The 18,950-nt window shown below is 27.8% G+C and overlaps 2 protein-coding genes and 1 long non-coding RNA gene across 3 annotated transcripts; 2 read left to right on the top strand and 1 right to left on the bottom strand.

Moving 5' to 3' along the window:
- The first annotated feature begins 265 nt into the window (after window positions 1-265).
- On the top strand, window positions 266-1,750 carry LOC114398971. Its single transcript, XR_003663625.1, has 3 exons — window positions 266-575; window positions 790-1,031; window positions 1,157-1,750. It is a non-coding gene; the product is annotated as an uncharacterized LOC114398971 (long non-coding RNA).
- A 4,770-nt stretch (window positions 1,751-6,520) lies between these two features.
- On the bottom strand, window positions 6,521-7,580 carry LOC114399726 (ethylene-responsive transcription factor 1B-like). Its single transcript, XM_028361942.1, has one exon. The coding sequence runs from the start codon at window positions 7,471-7,473 to the stop codon at window positions 6,727-6,729; it is 747 nt and encodes a 248-aa protein (XP_028217743.1). The 5' UTR covers window positions 7,474-7,580; the 3' UTR covers window positions 6,521-6,726.
- A 10,310-nt stretch (window positions 7,581-17,890) lies between these two features.
- On the top strand, window positions 17,891-18,647 carry LOC114398147 (ethylene-responsive transcription factor ERF098-like). Its single transcript, XM_028360305.1, has one exon. The coding sequence runs from the start codon at window positions 18,003-18,005 to the stop codon at window positions 18,435-18,437; it is 435 nt and encodes a 144-aa protein (XP_028216106.1). The 5' UTR covers window positions 17,891-18,002; the 3' UTR covers window positions 18,438-18,647.
- Window positions 18,648-18,950: the final 303 nt, after the last annotated feature.

Here is an 18,950-nt window from a genome sequence, read left to right as displayed (position 1 = left end):
TTAACATCAGTCGATTAAATCTGTCTTAAAAAGAAATACAGTGACATTTTTGTAAATAAAGACAACTATTCTAAGACGATTAGAAAATACCAATCTAAGACAGTTTTACGAAAATCAAAAATCGTCTTAGAATGGTTGTCATTCTAAGACGGTTTTGCGAAAACCGTCTTAGAGGATGTCTTTGAAGATTTTCACATAGTTTTAATGTCTCCCTCTATAGTATCTGGTGTCTTTTTATTCTCCTTCTCACTCTCTCTACATATTCTTGCATTTTTTATGTGCTAGGGTTTCTGCATCTTCCACCTCCGTGGCAATGAAATCAGGCTTCATCTGATTCTGATTCCCTTTCGCTCCTTCTCCTCCTTAACCTTCATCTTCCACCTCGTGTGTGTGATGGATGACTTAATTGCGTGACGAAGTCCCTTTCTAAATTCAGAGAGAACTCGGTGAAATCACCGAAATAAGTTGGAGTGAAACTCCGAACGCCATTTGGGAGCAAGACAGAGTCCTTCAGTTCTTCGATGACGCCGCTGATGTTGAAGAGAGCGATTTCAACGACGATGATGGTGATTTTGGTATACAACCAATTTCCCTTCCCGCGCTCTCTAATCTGCTCTTACATTTCTTCGTTTATTACTTCTCTCTCTAAAAAATTGTTAGGGTTTCGACAACATTTTTGTGGCTTTCGAGTTTTGTCAAATTTCATGGCTTTTGAGTTCATCTTTCATTGCTAGAGTTTCCTATGGTATCGTACCCATTCCTTAGCATTTTTGAAATTTTTATGAGCAGATTTTTCTAATGACGAATCAAATGTCACACCAAGACAGATGCACATGCACATGCGAGATAAAGGCAAGAGTAGCCTCCTGTGTGTCATCTGTAAAGAGGAAATGGTGGATGAAGAATTTTGAAGGAGCACTACAAAGATCCATCAGGTTTATCAAATTGGTGATGATAATGGGATGGACCCAAGTTCTATACAAAAAGGTGTCGGTGAATTAATGCCATACATTTGGAAAGTCAAATGCACTGTATGATACCTAAAACATGGATTTAGTGATTTTGTTAACAGAAATTCCTAGTGCTGCCTTCAATTTTCTTTAGGTGCTTCTTTTGTTATACTTTGCTAAGTTTTTTTTTTCTTTTTTTGCTGCAGGTTGGGCAGGAGAGGCTTTCAGCTCTTTGTTTGATGCAAAAGTTTGTTGACTTGGATTCATTGTGTACTAAATTATAGATAAAATCTACATTTGTTGTAGATCATATGAAAAGATTTGTGTACATTGAAGTCGAAAAATAGTATGATATAAATGAGGTAACCTCTGTACTAGGTATTTTCATTAATGGTTCAAGGCTAAGCACATTCCTTTAATGGTTCAAGGCTCTCATGATTCATGATATCAAAATATATTATGAAGCAGAAAAGAAATTTGCGAGCTTTACTTGACGGCTTCTCGTACTTAAGAGGGCAGGTGCTAAAGAGTGCAAATAAGGTAGCATAATAACAATGGTGAATTTTGTCTTGTACAATTATAACAGTGGTTAATCAGTACTACTTTAATCAACTGGTGATAATTTATGTTTTTCAATGTTGTTATTTCTCATTGTAGATTATCTACAAATAATTACATGTGGATGGCCAGGGTTGGTCTCTATCCATTTAGAGATTTGTTAATTTTCCCTGTTTAGAAACACTTAGCTCATAACATGGTCATTACTAATAAGGTGGAGCCATGGTATGGAACTGTATATTCCCTTGAAAAAATCATTGAGTTTGCAATTCAGGTTTGTGCTTTTATGAATAGTTACACTTGATTTTTGGACTGGATTACTTATTCCAATAATTTATCTATTTGCCGTATAGGGTGTGCATTGTCAGTTATATGTTGCAATTTTCATGAAAGGATGGAACTTGATAGTCCTTTAATGCTTGTATTTGTAGGGTTGGGTGCTTTTTGCACCAGAATTGATTTTTTATGTTGTGTACCATGGGGCAAGGGTGATTCTTTGTTGGATTCTTCTATTTTATACTCTATTTTTTTCCATCAAACATTGGCAATTACATTCATCCTTTAAACTTTTTAAATCCATTGCGAATTTCATTTGTCTAAGGTGTGCCTCTGATGCCTCATTTTGGTGCCTTTTATTTTCATTGGATTGTTCTGTGCTACAAGCTTGTAGCTTCAGGTGGGCCCCTTAGAATGTTTTGCTTTAGGAAGGTTTTATGGCTCTTTTAGTGAAAAAGGTTACCAAATTAGAAATGATCATTAAAATATCTTTTTACATAAAATTTCAACGATCAAACTAATGAAGTTAATGAAAATGGTATGATGGTAATGTTTTTAAACAATTAGAAAATCTGATTGAACTTTTCATAATTGAGAGACCCAATTGAAGTATTTTAAACAATTGAAGGATCTAATTGAACTTTTTAATAATTTTAAAATCTAATTAAACTTTTAATTATAATTATGGAATCAATTATATAGTTAAGTCTATTTTTAATAGTCCAACATTTTAATTTTAGGGAGTGTATTAGATTAGAATTTTAAAAGATTTTAAAAGATTTTTTTTTATAAAAAAGGTCTTGAGATATTCAATTAAGATTTGTAAATGATATAAATAAGTTTTGTGGTATTCAATTAGAATTATTGGAATTTTTTTAAGGAATACAACAAAATCCAATGGTATTCAGTACAATTTTAAAAAATCCTTTGGTATTCAAAAATATAAAGATTTTGATAAATTCCTTTTTAGTATGGATTCCATGTGACTTTTCAATAAAAAAAATATATCAAATAATCCTATAAAAAAAACATTGAGACTTTTCTTGAATCTTTTCGTTTTCTCTCATAACTCATAATTTATTCTCTCTTTCTTAAAGGTAATATAGAAATTCATGTATAATACTTCATAACCTTTATTACTTTAATAATATTTAATAATTACATGTTATGTATAGGCTGCTTCTCCTTTCTCTTATTCCTCCGTAACAAATTTCCATTGTTAAAATACAATCATTTGCTATGTATTATGGGCACGTAAACATTTTGACCTATGGGGACTCTATCTTTTTGTATTTGCAGTTGTTTATGACATTTCTTGTGGCTTATTTAGCTTTTCATAATTAATACAAATACAATCATTCTCAGCTATATACTCAAATTGGGACTAGAAATGCCTACAAACTTTAAATGCATTTTCTGGCATGCAACATGTTAGGAATTTAGTTGATGAGGACCAACATCATTTTTAAGAATGATAGACCAAATTATTTTTAACTCATCTCATCTATGAAAACTTTTTTATGAAAGTGGTTATTGTACAAAGCCGAAACTCAACTAGAAACTTTCTATTCCTCATGGTGCATGTGTCCTATAATGTGTCTTCCCTTCAAGACTTGTGGATGTTGTTTTTTGTTTTCATAACTAGTACTATAATTTGTTTTGCCTTAAAAAAACAATCATTTGCTGTGAAAAAAACTTGCAATAACAAAAACCCAATTTACTAGCTTCAATTCTCAATTGATTAGAATTTACTTTGTTCAAAGGTTAAATTGAATAGGATAAAAAAAAAAGAGTCACGTGATTTATTTATTTATTTTTTATGAAAAAATTAAAGATATTAAAGATTCGTTGAATTTTTATGAGTGAAAAAAAAAATTATAAATTATAAATTATTTTTTTATAGACTCTTATAATTTTAAATATTTTTAAAATAATTTATAAATTCTTGGAAATTTTATAAATGCATAAATTCATTCCAAATCTTATAAATTCATGTTTTATAAATTTATTAAAATCTAAACTACAAAATCCAAATCATAAAAATCTTAAAAATTATTACATTTTCATGAAATGTTTTTAAAATTTAAAAAAGATATATATTAAAAAAGTCATTTAAAATCCTACTCCAATAACGTGAAGAATTCGGTTATGCCATGGCACAAAGAATTGTCGCGGTCCATATTGGAGGCGGAATCAACCTGGGATATTTTTGTCTGAAGAGAAAAGCGATTTGGAAAGAAAAGAAAACCTTAGATTCATGGATGTAGAACAAGAACAGTAGAGAACTTTAATTAATTGGTTGTTAATATGTCTCAGCACTGCCCCACCTTTGCACCTACCAACAGCTCAAAAACTTCATCTTTACGTATTTGTGCTACACGCCAGTTTGCTCTCAAATAACACAAGCTACAAGTATACACAACTTTTCAACCAGGTATGGGAGACTAAAACTAAAGTATGGGAAACCATTGGATAAGAAATCGATCCATCCATTTGATTTTTAAAAAAAATAAATTTAATTACTCATTTAGTTCTTATAATAAATATAAAAAAATTCTTTTAATTCTTATACTTTAGAATTCTTGGCATGCCACAACAATTACAAATCAAGGAACCTCAAGGTAAAAACAATAACTACTCAATGATCTCGTGGAGTAGTTAGTGAAGCCTCTAAAAGCTGTAAGAGGAAGATCGAGATATAGAGCATCCTGCCAATAGAACATCAGAATATGGAGGACTAGAATCATGTTGGGATCAAGGGGAGTGTTGGCTAGTTTACATTCTAAAACCCCAAAATTGCCTTGGGCAAAGATATAATAGAAAAAAAAGACGAAATAGAATTCAGAAAGTCAAGGTCTTTGACACCACAATGCTTATATAGAGTATGAAAATCCAAAAAAATTAAACCATTTTTTAACATGTGAGAAAAATGAAATGCATAACCATGAATAAAATATGACTTTAACATAGCTTATTCGCCATGGGAAAATTTCAGTGCTTTAAAAGTATGTACTTCTTTCATTTAAATCATGATATTTTTTTAATATGATCCTTTATATATTTTTATCGTTACTTATAATATATATTTTTAAAAATATAGAGGTTTTTTTTTACCAGTAATATTTTGTATTGGTAACTATCATGGATTTAGACGGGTTATGGTCTTATCATACCTATACAATTTCACTCACTTTAATGAGATATGATATGAAAGTCTGAAAGATTTGTAGTAAATCACTTGTCGACCTTTATTGGTTTTTTCATGTTTGAGGATCTGATTCCATTGTTACTGTTTTTTTTTTCTTATCGATACTCTGATTAACCCAAATATCAACAACGTGGGCTGGGCTACCTGTTCCTTACAAGTTACAATCAGTGGACATTCCACTAAAGCCCATTACCTCCACGAGAGCCGAGTGATAGACCGGTCGTGTTAACCCAAAAATGAGGAGCAAACATATGTCCAAATAATTTAGATGGTACACAAAATGGGATAATAAATAAAAAAAATATAAGTATGACAGGTGATATGATGTAATACAATAAGAGAAATAGAGAAAAATATTAGTTGTTGAAATAGGTATTTAAAAAAAGTGGGTGTCAAAATATCATTATTCTTTATGGTATTGACATGAACAACAATCACTGTTCTCCACACAAAATAGTTAGAGATGTTCAAAAACTATGGTCCTAACAAGTGTCTCATGTCTGAATGTTATTTCTCTATACCGGATAATCAGACATAAAGTAGGTTGCTTTATAGTACTTTTAGTACTTTGACTATGCATTAGCTAGAAGTTTTCACTAATGTGATTTATTGATGCGACTTTCTTTGAACAATTGATATGCTAAGTTTTTCTAAACAATTGTCTTATTCGCTTCTACTTTTGAGTTAGGAGCGTTATTCAATAATCAATTTGAATTAGTAATAGTACTTATCACATCTCTTTATATTTTTATATTTTGAGTAATGTGATTTCTCAAAAATTTCTAAGAGACACATGCTTATATTATTGAAAAACGAAGAGAAGCACTAATAACACATTTCTAATACACTTTTTGAATAAATTTTTTATTAATTAAAATTTATTAACAGCTCTCATTTTTCATTTTAAATAATTTATTACAAATTTTAACAGCTATTATTTTTCATTTAATGAATCTATTTCTTGATTTTATAATTTTTGATAAATTTAAATTAATAATATATATTTATTAAAAAATATGCTAGAAAACATATTTCTATTCCTCATCGTCAAAGTAACACAGACAAAATCTTAGAGAAAATGAAACATAAGAATTTAATATGATTAGACTACTATTGTCTATCCTTTCTATATAGCTAGTAAAAAGTTATTAGTACCATCTTTTTTTTTAACAACTATTAGTACCATCTATTCCATCTTATACTTTTTATGACTTTATTTATTACATTAAAATAAGATTACATATTTTCTTACGTCAAGAATCCCATGGTATATACAAGGAAAGCAACTGCTCTATATTAAACTTTGTACGTTATTTTTACACAGCTTAATTGCGATTTAATTATTAATAGTCAAAGAATATAGATTTATTCAGAGACGGAGAATATATGATTGATAAACCGGTAGTAGAGATCTCCTTAACTAATACATGCATTCGTAACCAATAAAGTTATTATCAACCCACATAAGACTACAATGAAATTTCATGGTGCAAATAAAATATGCCTCTACATCATCTTACATCACTTATGAAAAAAAAAGTTGAGTAATGTTATTCATAAAGGTTACAACAAGGATTATTTCTAAAAAAGTTAAACAAGAAAAGGATATGACCAAAAAGGATTTTAAGACGCAATTTACCTTTTCATTCTCGAACCGAATAATACATTTTGATCCAGTCATGAAAGAATTACAAAGTAAAAATTTGTTTATAAACAATTGCAAAAACAGAGAGGCTAAGAAGTCAAACTCAAGAGCTGTTCTAGGTACTCAGCACCCAAATCCTCGAACACCAGCACATTTTGCGAACTGCTGCTGAAATCTAATTGTTCCCTCTGATCAATCTTGCTCTTCTTCTTAGAATTGGACTTTCTCCTCATAGTGTGTTTTCTCTTAAGAGCCAAAACAGGGGAGGAACCTTCTTCCCATGGCTTACTTGGCATGTCTTTGAGGGACTCACTCACCACTTCCTCTGGGAAATTCAACACCGCGAGAGACCCTCTCGTGGAGAACGCGGCTTGGTCGTAAGCCAGAGCTGCGGCTTCGGCTGTGTCAAAGGTTCCAATCCACACTCGAACGCCGTTTCGAGTGGAATCCCTTATCTCGGCCGCGAATTTCCCCCACGGCCTCTTCCTCACTCCTCTGTACATCTTTTGCTCCTTCGCTTGTTGCGAAGGCAGCAACGGTAGTGACGATGATGATGACGACAATGATAATGATACTGATTGTCCTTCTTTCACTTCTTCATAAGTCGTGTTGGATGAGACTTCTTGTAACTCGACGCTACCAATAGAACTGGAAACATTGGACGCCGAGGATGTTTCCTTGGTTTGTGATTGTGACGAATTGTCGCTCAAGTTGAAGATATCATCCAAGACAAAGTTGTTGTCCCAAGAAAAAGGGTCTCCACAAACAGAGGAGTTTTCTGAGAAGAAGCTAAGGTTTTGGTTCAAGAAAAAAGTGGAATCGAAGTCTAAATCCATCTCTGGGAATGAACGTGCACACAACAATTTTTGAAGTTTCAAGATTCAAGTATTGAAGCTGTAGCTAGTTAAATGTCACTGAATTGTGTGTGTGTTTTAAAGTATTTGAGTGAACATATCTAAAGGGGTTGCACTTGCGTCCTTTATATACCCGTAGAAAAGGAGGAAAGAAAACGACTTCAAATTTGTGGATGGATAAAAATCATTTGAATTAAAATATTAATAAGTTAGTTATAGTAAAACAGTGAAGTTTGTATTGTTGGGCAAGGAGGATGGATATCTTTGAATAATTATAATTATCACCATTTGCTTGAATTAAAGAAATGAGGTAGTGCCTAAATTCGAGTAGTAAATCATTTTCGGCACATAAAAAAGGATATGTATATTGATTAATATAGGCACGTGCGTCAAACAAGTAATAGAGCCACGTTGTCAACTCCTCCCATGGAAAAGAAGGCGGGACTGAGTTGGCCAATGCCCACTAGGAATGGGAGTGAATAGATTTGGGTACATTATTACAGTACTTGTCTTTATGATTTTGTTTTAAAAAATAAATGAGAGTTGCTTTTTTTTTCACAATAATATTGATATAAAATATCTATTAATTTTTTTTAATAATTAATATCGGTTAAAAAATTTGATTTGTTTAAAAAAATTAAATCTAGTATCATTCAAATCAAGGATTAATAACTTTTTGGTAGTTAACTTATTTTAAATGTGAATTAATCATTTTTACACAACAAAAAATATTCATATTGAAAATACCAAATTTAAACCTTATTTTGGTATGAACTACAGGGTATGCGTTTTTTATTTTTTTTGTTTCTTAAAAAGTATTTGAATGGTTTTCTTAATTTTTATAAACATTTTAAATGATGTTTATTTTAAAAAAACATATGATTACACATACAAACCTTACATAAAGTTATACTTAATTTCAAATAAAAGTTAGAGAAAAATATATATGCTGAAACATATGATTTATTAACTATTAAAAACGGTTACTTGCAAATATTGTTATGGACTTTTTAATGAGTATTTTAAAGACGTTGATTAAATGTATTAAATATTTTTAATTACATAAAAAATTGATTCCTAATTTTTATTTCTTTTATTTTTTATTTTATTTTTGAACAATATTTTAAGAACACTAGTACTGTTACAGTGTTACTAATGGATATGTTCAATTGATTGATTAATTATTTATTCATATCAAACAATCCCATACGCACACGCATAACAGTTAAGCAAAGGAATTGTGTCAGCATCAGCATGTGGCGCTCCCAACATTTCTCTGGCTTGTGTCGTCGCATACAACAAGAACATCCAACATTTCATTTCTCTGCTTTGCCTTCATTTATTTTTAAGTTAAATAAAACTAATTATATAAAAAACTGTTTTAATTATTTTCTAGTGAAAATATACGAATATGAAAACAATTAATTCTTCGTGTTGTTACCAAAATAAAATTAATTCTTCGTGTAAAATAAAGAATCCTTAGTCATCCACTACAGCTGATGATAGATACGGTTCAGTGTTCCATGGACACCAAAGTCATCCTTGTCCTTTTTTTTTTTTTGCTCTAATGAAAAATTGATAATGTTTTGTACTTATAGTTGTACACTCCAATTAATAAAAAAATATATCATTTTTTTTAAAAAAATCACTTTCAACTTTGTCGTTTTGGTTTTTTTTAGGATAGATTCATTGTTGTGGTGGCTATTACTATGCTGAACATAGAGCAAGACAAACCCGGATATTAATAATTATATTACGAAAACCTCGATCATTTCAAATAGACAAAAGATTAGGTCAGGCCTAGTTTTAATGGATTTAGTTATATGACATGTTATTTATATATCATCAACTTTTTATTTAAATTTTATTAAAAAAACTTTTTTATTTAAATTTGACTTAACTTTTTAAGAAATTTATATGATCTTCTAAAAACTTATTGATGCATTAAGGACTAAGCTTTTCAAATTAATCAAATTAGTTTATGATATAAGTTTTAAAATATTGCGTGTGTGTGTGCAATCAGATTTTTTTTTTCAAATGCTTAAAATATGACTTATTTTACTAAGTAGGTTTTTTAAAAGATCTTTATTTTTTTATTACACGCCTCAGAACTCAAACATGTATATATTAAACCTCCCATGAATTTTATGACTTATTATCACTCATAATTTCATTATCTTAATTAATTAATTGTATCATAATTGAAATAACCCATGCATATAGTTTTCTACGCATGCACATACAGATACAATATTTCTCTGTATATTTGAAAAGCTTACGGTGATTACTTGTATACTCAAGAATAAAATTAGGTGAAGTATTTAAAATAGTTTTTGCTATACGATTTTAACAAAAAAAAAAAAAGTGTGTGTATATATACTATTTTATTACTTTATTTCATTTAAAAAAAATTGTCCACAGAAATATACATAGATATAGGCAAATAAAAAAAAGATTATAGTAGCTAGGCCACCGGGCAGGAGTGAAAAAGAGGTTGAATACATTGTATTTTTCCATTCCAATAACCTATCTTTGTCCAACTTCTAGCCCCTAAGTTTCTAAGGTTGTAGAATATGTACTAGTGTTACATCAGCCGCCAGCGTGTCTTCTCCTTTGCAAATAAATAATTCAAGACTATGTAACTTTCACTGTATTCGATCTTGTTCTGTAAATTAAACCATGGTTGAATTTTGTTTGTTCTACCTTCTAGAAAAATAGCAAGTAGCAACGTATTTATCCACCAAAAATAAATTCAGTATCTAGTATTGTATTACTCAACAATTAATGAATATGCTATCGGAGAAATCATACGTTTAAAGGGATTTTGAATTTATTTGGCAAGTTATTTTAACTGACTTTTAGTTTATTTAATGAGTTTATAAGTTTATTTTATTAAAATAAATGTGTTTAGCAAATGTAATTATATCCGTAACTTATAATACTTTTTAAGACTTTTTTTTTTCAGAAAAAACATTATAACTTATAGCTTAACATTAATATGGTTAACTTATTATTATCTTTAATATTTAAATATTTTTTTCGTTTGTTGTCTCATTAAATTATTTTTTATGGTTTAAAGTTTATAATTTATTTAATATGTTTTGAACTATTATTACATAACTACTTTATTATACGCTTTCAGTGAAAATGCATTACTGAGAAAAATGCATAAATGATTTTAAAAAATTGTGAACATGAAGTGTTTAATTATCAAAATCCAAGAAAAATAATCAAATTCTAAAAAAAATAATGATGATGCGTATAAAATAATTTTATATTAAAATAATTTTATATTATCAATTAATCACAAATTATTATTAATATAAATTTTAAGATAATTTTGTAAAATTCAATAAACTAATCATAAAATGGTAATTTATGATTGGATGTCAATGCAAAACTATTTTACACTGTTATTTCATATTTTTATTAATAAAAAAATTATCAGCGCAATTATAATTTGCAAAAGAATAATGCTTTATTTTTTATTTTTAATATAAAACAAATAAGTAACTTCCAAACTCGCATTTGAAATTTAATTAACATAAAACTTTTAAATTTGAATATACATTTTTATTAAAATAATAGTTTAAAGTAGATTACATAGAAAATAAATGATTCATAGGTTTGATTTGCAAGTTCATATTTTTTTTTGAAAAAAAGAAGAAAGTGTTAATAGATAAAAGTAACCTTATATCATAATTTGAATCATTTTCATCACAAATACAAAATATACAATACAACAAAAATGCTAACATTAAAAATCATAAAATATTAATTATCTTAAAAAAAATAAAAATATTTACGGAAATCACTTTAGCGTCAATGTAATGTCAAGTGACCGAGGCTAATTGCTTCAGTATCATGTGGCTAACACTAAAGTGGAAAAATAGCATCGATCAACCCCACGGTAAATCGACACTACTAGCAAATACTAGTTTCTTGTAGCTAAATATTGTTATCTTGTAGTGATAATTTATATATTTAAAAATATTTATTTATTCTAAGTTTTAATTATAATATAATTTACATATTAAAAATGCTTATTTATTACTCCACTTTCTTTTCATGATCAGCACTGATTTAACATCTTCGTCATTTGTATTTGTTGGTCTATGAGATCGCCTGGACTTCTTTTCAAAATTAAAAGTCAAGAGGAAGAACCCAGAAGCCATTGTTGAATACCATAGTTTGAGAATACATAAGAATATTGTGTTTGAATGACACTGAATAGGTTCGCTTATTTTAAAATTGGATAAAACTACTAACGTCTGTAGATTAATACTTGGTACGGATTGTTCTAAAGTAATTTCAAATTTAAGTATAGCTGTATAGGTATATAGTTACGATAAATACCTAAAGATATCTTTGCATTCTATAATAGTCTTATTTGCTCAAATAAAAATGCTTTGATAAAGGATACTTATATATGTAGGAAAAAATATTTAGTTATAAAATGTATATTAAACTATGCATTGTAGGAAAAAAAACATTATTTTATGTATCTATCATCAACATTTTCTGCTTCTATCATTAATAAATTATTACAAAGATATTTAGAATATATTTAAAAAAAGTTGCAAAAATTTAAAAAGTTATTATTAATTTCTTAAAGTTTCAGTCATTTATAAATTATAAACTAGAGCAAGATTATTTCAGTTTAATCAGTAATATTAAGTTTGAGTTCTAGATAAATAATTACTTTAAATATTTGAAAAAAAAATTTATCACTTATAATAATTTTATCAGATCCAAATTAAATTACCTTCACAAGATACCTGTTACCTATTAAAAAAAAATACATATTTTGAATCATTATAATTAATCCTTAAATGGTATGCGCTAGGTTAAATATATAATGAAATTCAACCTTGATAGTGAGCCTGATTATTCAAAAGAGTTTAGATCAAGCTTTATAAGCTTCACATTAACTACTTGTGAACAACTTGTTTATTTAAATTAATGATGAGGATTTTACTAATTATTCTGATTTATATATTCATTAATTATAAAATCTCATAGAGTGGTGGGAGGTTGGGATAATTTGTATAAAGTTTTTAGGTGTTATCTTCACTGTTACCATTATAAAAAAAAAAATATTCATTATGGACATACGTAGAACTTTGTTGTGAATATTAAAATTTTTAAAGTTTTTTTTTTATAGTTGTTAAGAAATTATGATTTTTTATATTTACTGTATTATGTATAATGATATATCGATCTAAAATGTTGGATTTTACATAATGCACACTAAGCACCTATTTCTACATGTAGGTTATAATCTAGTATTAACAAGTTTATTAAAAAATATGTTGATAATATTTAAAAAGCATTTTTATAAAAACAAAAATACTTAAGTTATTAAATAAACTAAACAAATCAGTGTTTTATTTTAATTTCAAACAAGCCAACCTCCAATTTTCAGTTAAAATCGTTTAAATAATTCAAGTTTGAACATTTATTTTTATTACCAGCCAAACTTAAATTTTAAGTGTTTGGGTTAGCTCAACTTGCTTACACTCCTAAATAATAATAACCGACAAGCATGTATCTGGATAGACATATATAGAGAGTATGTTTAAATGTACAAATTTTCAATTTATCTTAAGTCAAAATTAAATTTATAAAATCAAGTTAATCTAAATTTAAATTTATAAATACTTAACTAAACACACTTAGTTTTAATAAAATTAACAAATTTTACCTTGTTCAAATTAGAATTGAACAACATCGACAAAAATTAGATTTAGTACACCTTTTTATCTTTCAAAAACAGTCTGAGGCTTTGAAATATCATTAATACTGACATTGAAATTAACCAATTTAACTCACTAGAGTCGACCTAATAATGGAAATTAGATACATACTAAGAACTTAAGTTTAATCCTCGTTGCTATCATTATAAAAAATGAAAACAAATGAACCCATTGTTCCTCTGAACTTTTATTATAAAAATTAATTGATAAATAGAATAGCCACTGCTTCAATTATTTTAGGAAGAGTGTTAGCACCATATTTCCTAACACATAGTACTCTATTATTGATTAATATTTATTAAAAAATATAAAATTAAGAAAAGAGTAATCAAATAAGAAGTTAGATTTACAAAAAATTATGATTTTTAATAAAATTTAGTCAATAATAAAGAGTATGTTAAAGGATATATGGTTATTTTTTCTCTTATTTTAGTTTTAACAACTTATTTTCATAATTTGATATCCAGCTAGCAAAAATAAGGTTAAAATAATTTATGAGTTTATAAAATTATTCTAATATAGCTATCTGTTTTAAAACAGGACTAGATGCATTACTTCATACATGTTTATTGCGATAAAAATACATCCAAATAAACTAACAATAAACCCATAAAAAACACTTACATGCAGTCTGAGAAAAGTAAAGAGTAAATATGTCCTAAGGAAAATGCTAAATAGTTGATGGGCTGATGGCACATGTGAATATCTCAGTTTTGGAAGCTTCTGCAAGAGAAAGTATCTTTTATGGAAATTGGAATAGCCTGGAATTCAAACGATGAAAATTATGTTTTGTATAATTAGGTACTAATGAAAAACACATGAATAATTTTTAATCCTTGAATGGAAAATTGCATTTTGAGCACTTTGATTTAACCAAATTCATTTAAAAATTAAATTTCTATAATTTTGACAAAACAAAATTTTTGAGCGTTTAAAATAATGTTAATAAATAGTAAAAATTATTAAAATATAAAATATATTTTAAAAAATGACTTAACTGTGTTGTTTGTATTTTTAAAAGATTTTTTAAATTAATTTTATATATCATTTATAATTTGGAATATTTTTATTTTAACACGTGTTTTTAAAATTATATATGGTAATTTTTGTAGTTTCAGTTTATTCTTACTGCATTTTAGTTTCAGTTATTGTTTAAATTTTATTTAAAATTTAAAATAGACATAGATGAATACTAGTAGTCACCCAGTTTGTAACCTTGAATGAGGAGACAAAATTAATTAGGTCATTCTTTTTTTACAAATTAATTTAGCTTGAATGACATTGTGTTGTTACCTGAAGAATGTATGAAGATTATTAGTATTTTCTAGTAAATGATAAATTAGTGGAGGCCATGATAATGGCAAGTGGGTTAAGCCGAAAGCTGAGCGTGACTGACGATGATTGATGATGCCACTGATGAGCCGACAGGTGTAGTTACTGTACCCGCGAATTTGGAAAACTTGAATGATGTACACACTACATATATAAAAGACATTGTTTTTGTTTTTGTTTTATATATGTTTGCAAATTTGATCAATTTTACATATAATTCTAATATTTTTTTTAATTTTGATTCTTATAAATTTTTAAAAAATTGAAAGAAAATATTTTAATAGCATGCATCTAAATATATAGTGTTACATGTTACTTTAGAGTAGTTATTAACCTAATAGATAATTTTAGAAGAATAAAATTTATAAAAATAAAAAATCATTTTAATAAAAAAAAAGAAAACTTACTATTACTGTTACAGAAACTATATAAATGTTTGTTTTTTCTATCATATTCATCTTTTCTTTTTTCTTTCTTTTCTTTTGCAAATATAGAATAGAACCAGGGATAAAATGAAAAGGTGAGATATTTTAGTTTCATTATAAGTAAGTATACTTTAAGTTATTTTAAAAATAATTACATATTGTGTTAGTTTTTTTTGCGGAAATTTTAGAAATAATTACCTTAATTAGTACTATTGCGTATCAAATATAAAAAATAAATAAATAAATTATTTTACGTTGATTAAGAAAGTTAGATAATACTAGTAATATTTAAATGTACTATTCTAATTTAAAAAATAAGTATTTTTCATATATAACACTTCTTTGAAATTTGATATCAAGAATAGAAAAAATTTATTAAAAATAAAACATCAATTAAACAAAAAACATTTTAGAGATAAAAAATAATTAAAATTAGTTAAATTTATTTATATTTAAAACTAAGATGTCATATATTTTTTTGTTTTGCTTATATTTAAAATTGAAGAGAGTATTAGTTAACACTATAAGCAACAATGATATGGTAAAAAATCCATGAAGTAAAATCAATATAAGCATGTGGTTCAATATAACTTTTAAAAGTTTAAAACAAGACTACATAATAATATTAAACGTCCATGAAGTAAAATCAATATAAGCATGTGCTTCAATTAGTTTGTTTTGATTTTCATACCAAAAACTGAAAATTGAACCAAATCACAAAAAAAATGTAGTTTTTTTTGGGGGGTTTTAGTTTGATCGATATTCAGTTTACAATGGTTTAATTCGATATTAAACATTGTTATTATAAAGCATAAGTTGCCAAGGAGTCTAATGCATATCTCGCTCAATATCATTATGGTGTCATGCCCAGAGTTCAATATTGTTTGTAACAATTCTAGTCACCTTCACTTTATTTTATGAAAATAGATAAATACTTAAATTTGTTCATGAAAGTGTGATGTAATGATAAATTAATTTTTAAATGATGAAAAATATAAATTTAATTTTTAAATATGAAAAAGTGTAATAAATTAATCCAATTGTTAAATTTGTTAAATCATTTTATTATTAAGTTATAATGTTCAATGGTTAATTTAATAACAAGTTATACTTTTTGATGATCAATTTGATATTAAATTACAAATTTTAGTGATTAATTTATTATTAAATTATTTCTCAGATTAATTTGTCATATTTTTTTTATATATTTAAGAATTAAATTTAATTTTTTTATCTTTCATAAATAAATTTATCCGGCTTCATATTTTGAAAGACAAATCTATCCTCCTTTTTACCTCTCAATTACCCATTTTATATATATATTTTAAGATGTACACTCCTTTTTATCTCACGATTACCCATAGTTCTGGAGATATACTTCTAAAATAGGTATATATTTTTTTAATAAAATATCACTAAAGAATTAAGATAGGTATATATTTTTTAATAAAATATCACTAAAGAATTAAGATAGTTGGCGAGAAATAAAAAAAATATTTATCTTATACCAATGTTTGTTAGTCTTATTTTCATCCTATCATTAATGCTTTTTAAATCCTATCTAAAATCTTATTTTTATCTTATCTTTATTATTCTTTAAACCCTAATTTTAAAATATCTTCACCATATATTTGTTATATAATATTGAATTTTCATCATCATTATTATATAATATTTTGTGGTTTCCTTCACGTGACATTATGTTTTAAGGTACATTCATCACTAACTTCATATATTATACACCTTAATTACAAAATAAAGCTTTTGACAACGGTTTCTTTTCTTTAAGTGTGTTCATTCATTTTCTAATCCAAGTCTGCATCAACGATTTAATGCCACATGAAGTTAGTGATGAACATATCTTGAAATGCATTGTCACATGAAGGAAAACACAAATATTGTATAACAATGATGAAAATTAAATATTATATAATGAATATATGGTGAAGATATTTTGAAATTTAGGGTTTAAAGAATGATAAAGATAAGATGAAAATAATATTTTAGATAGGATTTAAGGAACACTAATGATAAGATGAAAATAAAATTAACAAACATAGATATGAGATTAATGCTTATCATTTTTTATATTTCTCGTCAACCATCTTAATCCTTAAGTGACATCTTATTGAAAAATATATACATATTCCAAAAGTACATCTCTAGAACTATGAATCATAGTTCTGAAGATACATTTCTGGAATAGGTATATGTAATTCTAGAAATACATTTTTGAAAAGCGAAAGGGGTGTACTTCTTTAAGAAAAGGGATATAATGAGTAATTGAGAGGGTATGGGGTGTACTTAGTGACAGGGGTGTAAATAGCAAGAGTCCCATTGAGCCAGGTGCATCTTGTCAGATATGGGTATGCAGTTGGATTACGGCGTGGGCCGAAGACCCAGTATTGGGCCATAAATTTCAGCCATGAATCATGATCCAGTCACATCATCGTGATGTGTGGTGGCATAACAGGACAATTAATTTCGAGGGCCTCATGTACGTGCATCGCGCTTTCGTCATGCATGAATCTATCTTTCTTATTTGTTTATTGGGTGGCATTCTTAGTCAAGTCAATCACAACTCAACCCCATACACAATTTTAATAACTTAATGTTGCAGTATTTGTTTTGACTACAACACATACTATTATTTTTTTTTTACTAAACTTAAAAATAGTCTTAAAACTTAGTTATAAATATTGTTTTATAATATATATTCATCTAGTGCCAAACTTTACTTATCATTTAATTAATTTCAGAATTTAAAAGAGGTGGAAATTCAAACCGTCTCTTAGGACCACATGCATGGTCAAGCTTTAGAACGGACTCGATCATGCATATAAATACTACTTATCTCGATCTTAAGCCTAAACCAGTTACCACTTTACAATCTCAATTAAGCTACCTTTAGTGCGTAGTACTCTAGAGCAAGAAGCAAAACAGGTTTGAACTAATTGAGTTTGTTTTTGTTTCTAACACTCTAAATTAACTAATTTGAATGGAGGGAGGGAGAGGAGTTGTGAATGGAAACCCTTCAAACGCAGAGGTTCGGTACAGAGGTATTCGTAGGAGGCCATGGGGGAAGTTTGCAGCAGAGATTCGTGACCCCACGATAAAAGGCACTCGAATATGGCTTGGAACCTTTGACACTGCTGAACAAGCAGCACGTGCTTATGATACTGCTGCTTTTCATTTTAGGGGTCACAAGGCCATACTCAATTTCCCAAATGAGTATGGTCACGTGACTCCTGATCAAAATTCTTCCACTTCATTGCCTCTTCCTTTGTCCTCTTCTTCTTCTTCCCCTTACTACCCTCAACAACAACAACAAGGAAATGATGATGACACTTTTGAATTGGAATGCTTGGACAATAAGTTTTTGGAAGAACTCCTTCAGCAGGCGCCTGATCGTTCAGGCAACCGATCAAATTAACTACTAGCTAGCTGCTGGAGAGAGTGGTCCTGCTTGAATTATGTGTATTAAATTCACACGCAACAAATTCAAACGATCCGTGTGGTTTCTATCTTTTGTTTTTGTTAATGTTTCTCAAAGTTAAAGCTATTTCAAACCTGCAGATTGGTTATTATCATAATTGTAGAATTTAGGTCACACAAATAAAGAGTATCTTTAATGTTGTGGAAAGTACTGGCCTATCCTAGTAGTATGATATATACGTTACTGATTTCTGATGCACTACACCTATTTGCCGCGGTACCGATAGGAGGGTATGTATAAATAACTATGATTATCAGCCTCTTAATTTTTTTCTTTTTCAATTGAATGAAGGCTAATTAGCGGGAATTTGGTCCAAAATTTCATTACTCTTGAGCAATGCATCATTCTTAGCATTATAATCCAACCAAACTTGGGATTATTAGTTAGTATATTTAGGGCGTATATAGAATATAACTTTTTTTGGAATTGAGTTATGGTTTAATTAATAGG

Source organism: Glycine soja, chromosome 19 (assembly GCF_004193775.1).
Source record: "Glycine soja cultivar W05 chromosome 19, ASM419377v2, whole genome shotgun sequence".
Taxonomy (NCBI): Eukaryota; Viridiplantae; Streptophyta; class Magnoliopsida; order Fabales; family Fabaceae; genus Glycine; species Glycine soja.
This window is presented reverse-complemented; position numbering and strand designations above follow the sequence as displayed.

Coding starts and splice junctions, on each gene's coding strand:
- LOC114399726 (XM_028361942.1), bottom strand. CDS start 7,473: ATGGATTTAGACTTCGATTCCACTTTTTTCTTGAACCAAAACCTTAGC.
- LOC114398147 (XM_028360305.1), top strand. CDS start 18,003: ATGGAGGGAGGGAGAGGAGTTGTGAATGGAAACCCTTCAAACGCAGAG.